The sequence below is a fragment of the Sorex fumeus genome, unplaced genomic scaffold, assembly GCF_029834395.1.
Source record: "Sorex fumeus unplaced genomic scaffold, SorFum_2.1 ptg000042l, whole genome shotgun sequence".
NCBI classification, from domain to species: Eukaryota; Metazoa; Chordata; class Mammalia; order Eulipotyphla; family Soricidae; genus Sorex; species Sorex fumeus.
This window is the reverse complement of record NW_026606099.1, coordinates 9238475-9242125: the sequence shown is the minus strand read 5'-3', so window position 1 is coordinate 9242125 and position 3651 is coordinate 9238475. Positions and strand designations below refer to the sequence as shown.

General features: G+C 68.2%; 1 protein-coding gene across 1 annotated transcript; it reads right to left on the bottom strand.

The window, feature by feature from the left end:
* Nucleotides 1-934: 934 nt before the first annotated feature.
* MFSD5 (major facilitator superfamily domain containing 5) lies at nt 935-2841 on the bottom strand. The gene is made up of 2 exons (XM_056119925.1): nt 2751-2841; nt 935-2429 (listed from the first exon to the last, which is right to left on the bottom strand). Exon 2 carries the CDS (start codon nt 2409-2411, stop codon nt 1059-1061), a length of 1353 nt encoding a protein of 450 aa, XP_055975900.1. The 5' UTR covers nt 2412-2429; nt 2751-2841; the 3' UTR covers nt 935-1058.
* Nucleotides 2842-3651: the final 810 nt, after the last annotated feature.

Here is a 3651-nt window from a genome sequence, read left to right as displayed (position 1 = left end):
GGGTGGTCTTAAAAGCAGGCCAAAGTGATAGCTCCAAAGGCTGAGCGTGGCCTTGCACGCGGCCGACCCGGGTTCGATTCCCAGCATCCCATATGGTCCCCTGAGCACCGGCAGGAGTGATTCCTGAGTGCAGAGCCAGGAGTAACCCCCGTGTATCACCAGGTGTGACCCCAAAATCAAAACAACTCAAAACAAAAAGGCTGAGCATGTGTTTTGCATGGACTGGGGTGATCCCCAGCACCTGTTTCCCCCTCAATACCAGCTGGAGTGCCCCCCCAGCCCCCAGCACTGAGCTTGGAGCAGCCCCCCTCCTCACCACTGTCAGGTGGGGGCCATAAGAAAATAAACCCAAAGTAGCCCAGGCCTCTGGAATCTCCACTCAGTGTCTGCAGCATTTACCAGACGTGTACCAGAGACTGTTTGGCCCAGGATGTGCAGCAAGGGTTCTGCCTGGCAATTTGGGAGAGTGGCTGTCCCTAGGGCAGAGGCCCGGGCAGCTTAGAAGCCTTCCACCCGGCCCTGAGAGGTGACCCCAGCAGTGCGGTTTATTTTTTTGGGTCACACCTGGCGATGCACAGGGGTTCTTCCTGGCTCTGCACTCAGGAATCACTCCTGGCAGTGCTCGGGGGACCCTATGGGATGCTGGGAATCGAACCTGGGTCGGCCGCGTGCAAGGCAAACGCCCTCCCCGCTGTGCTATCGCTCCAGCCCCAGCAGCGCAGTTTAAACTGGAGTTTCGGAGAGGCTAGAAATGCACACCCCCTGCTGGCACACACCCCCCGAGCCCCAAAGCCCAGAGCCCCACTCCATCAGAAACTGCTTGGGGTGGAGGAGGGCAGGGGAGAATGACCAAATCAGAGGATCCGAAGTGTTTATTCTTGAGTGGAAAGGGAGGAACAGAGAGGCGGTGTCTGGCATCTTTCCAGGCTGTCAGCCCCACGCACTCCCCGGCCCGAAGCAGTGCAGGGGGGCCCCCATCACAAAGTCATTCACAGCCAGGTCTGCGCAAGCCCCCGGAGGTCAAGAGTCCACTGCAGCGGCCCTGTCCCAGCCCGGGGCTACAGCTCGGGGGCGTAGGGCTCCCCGGTGGGCGAGGGCACCCGCAGTTCGGCATCGTGTCGGACCACCGTGAAGAGCCCCACCACCGCCAGCAGCGCCATCACCATGACCGCGGAGCAGATCCTGAACATGTTCTGGGTGCCCGTCTTGCGGTCGGCGTCGTGGAGGATCAGGAGACCCAGGCAGGCGAGCAAGTGCAGGGGCACCCGGAACCAGTTGAGGACACCGGCCTGCTCGGTCTCGGGGATCACCTTCCTCCGCAGGAAGCTCATGCTGGGGAAGTAGAGCCCGCAGGCCAGTTCTATCAGCAGGAAGGCGATGAAGGACTCCGCCGGGCTCTCCTGGCCCGGGCTGGTGGAGAAGGTCAACATGAAGAGGGAGAAGACCACGATGAGGACGGCCAGGGACAGCAGGTGCATGGGCTGCAGGTGGTACCTCTTGGAGGTGGCCACGCGGTACAGGGAAGAGCCCAGCAGGCTGGCCGCCATGAAGCTGGAGAAGACGATGCCCAGGGGGGCCCCGTGCGGGTCCAGCACGGGCGTCCAGAGGAAGATGAAGATGAAGATGACGCTCTCAAACAGGGCCTGGATGGTGCCGAGCAGCAGGACCCGGCGGTCGGACAGGAGGCAGCGCAGGCCGCCGGCACAGGTCCTGGAGAAGGCCCGCTGCCGGTCATAGTTCTCGCCCCAGCTGTGGAGGGCCAGGGCCCCGACCAGGGCCAGGAGCGGGATGGCGAGGACGAAGGGCGCCACGGGCCCCAGCCCCAGCCAGGAAGCCGCGGCCTCGGCGGCCACCCCGGCCGCGATGGCCAGCACGTGGTTCCAGAAGGCGGCGCGGGCGAAGGTGGCCGGGATCCACTCGGCGGGGAAGTCGTGCCGCTCCACGTGCTCGTGGACGTACCAGGCCTCGAAGGCCGAGAAGAGCAGGGCGGTGGACAGCCCGCCCAGGGCGCGGCCCACCAGGAGCACGAAGTAGTCCTGCGAGAGCTTGGCCAGGCAGCAGAGCGAGCAGGAGAGGGAGAAGAGGACGCAGGCCTTCTTGCGCCCCAGCCGGTCCACCAGGGCGGAGGACACGAGCCCGAAGAGGACGGCGGAGGCCAGGCCGCACACGTAGAGGACGGCGATCTGGCCCTCCAGGAAGCGGTAGTGCCGGTACAGCCGGTAGAGGAAGGGGGCCTGCAGCCAGTCAGCCGCCAGCGCCGGGAAGTAGACGCCGAAGAAGTCCCGCTGGAAGCGGCGGAAGGCGGGGTTGCCGCAGGCCCGGCCCGGCGCCGCGGCCCGGCATCGCGACAGCTCCAGGCCCAGGCAGGAGGCCAGCAGCAGCGCCAGGGCCAGGCAGGCGGTCGCCAGCATCGCGCGCCCCCGGGCCACCTGGGGAGCAGCGGAGCGCGCGGGTCACGGCCACGGCGGGCGCGAGGCGGGCCCGGGCGGCGCGGACCGGGGGGACCGGTCGGGCGGCCGCGGGGAGCGGCCGGCCCCCGCCCCTCCCTCGCCGGCGGGGGTCCCTCGGGCGATCGGGCGCGCGGCGCGGCTCCCGCCGAGCCCCCCGGCCCCGGCGCCGCCGCCTCCGGCCCGGGCGCCCCCGGCCCGCGCGAGCCGTCCCGGGCGCGGCCTCCGGGTCACGCGCGTGCACGCCCGCCCCGGCCCCCCCCCCCCGCCCCGGCCCCGGCCCCGGCCCCCGCCCCCGCTCACCTGCCGCCCCGGTCTGCGGGGACGCTCCGGACCCGTCGGGCTCCAGGCCGCCCGGCCGCCCTGCCCGCCGCTGCGCCTCCGGCTCCGGCTCCGGCTCCGGCCCGGGTTCCCGCCGCGCGCCCGCCCCTCGCGGCTGCTTCCGGGAGCCGGGGAGGCCTCTGGCCGCCGCCATGATGGCCCGGTCACGTGACGCGGGCGCGGCGCCCGGCCCCGCCCCCTGCCGGGCCCGGCCCCGCCCCGGCCCGCCAAGCCCCGCCCCGGCCCGCCAGGCCCCGCCCCCGCCCCGCGGGGCCACAGCGCGTCCAGACCCGTTTTCTCTCTCCTCGGTACCGAGCGGGGTGGAAGCGCAGCCGTGCCCGGCCGGTGCCCGCGCTGCAGCGGTGCCAGGACCTGGGCTCCGCAAGCACATCTCTTTTTTCCTTTCTTTTCTTTTTTTTGCTTTTTGGGGTCACACCCGGCGCAGGGTTACTCCTGGCACTGCACTCAGGAATGACTGAATTAATTACTGCCACGACGCCCAGCAGCGCCCAGGGGCCCGATGGGATGCTGGGAGTCGAACCCGGGTCGGCGGCGTGCAAGGCAAACGCCCTCCCCGCTGGGCTATCGCTCCAGCCTCAGCACAAGTCCATCTTTAAGTGTTCAGTCCACTTAACCACGCGTGTGGCCACGGACAATTTGTCAGTGTCCGAGAGTCATTGTTTGAAATCATAGGAGACCAGTGCCCAGATAAAAAATTTTTAAAAAACGCCTAAAGATCAGCATCGTGGTGGGGGTTAAGAACAGGAGGCCAGGGGCCGGAGCAATAGCATAGCAGGTAGGGGGTCAGCCTTGCACCCGGCTGACCTGGGTTTGATCCCCCGTATCCCATATGGTCCCCCAGGCACCGCCAGGAGTCATTCCT

What these genes read in the sequence shown, in the direction of transcription:
- MFSD5 (XM_056119925.1), bottom strand. Translation starts at nt 2,411, where the DNA reads ATGCTGGCGACCGCCTGCCTGGCCCTGGCGCTGCTGCTGGCCTCCTGC.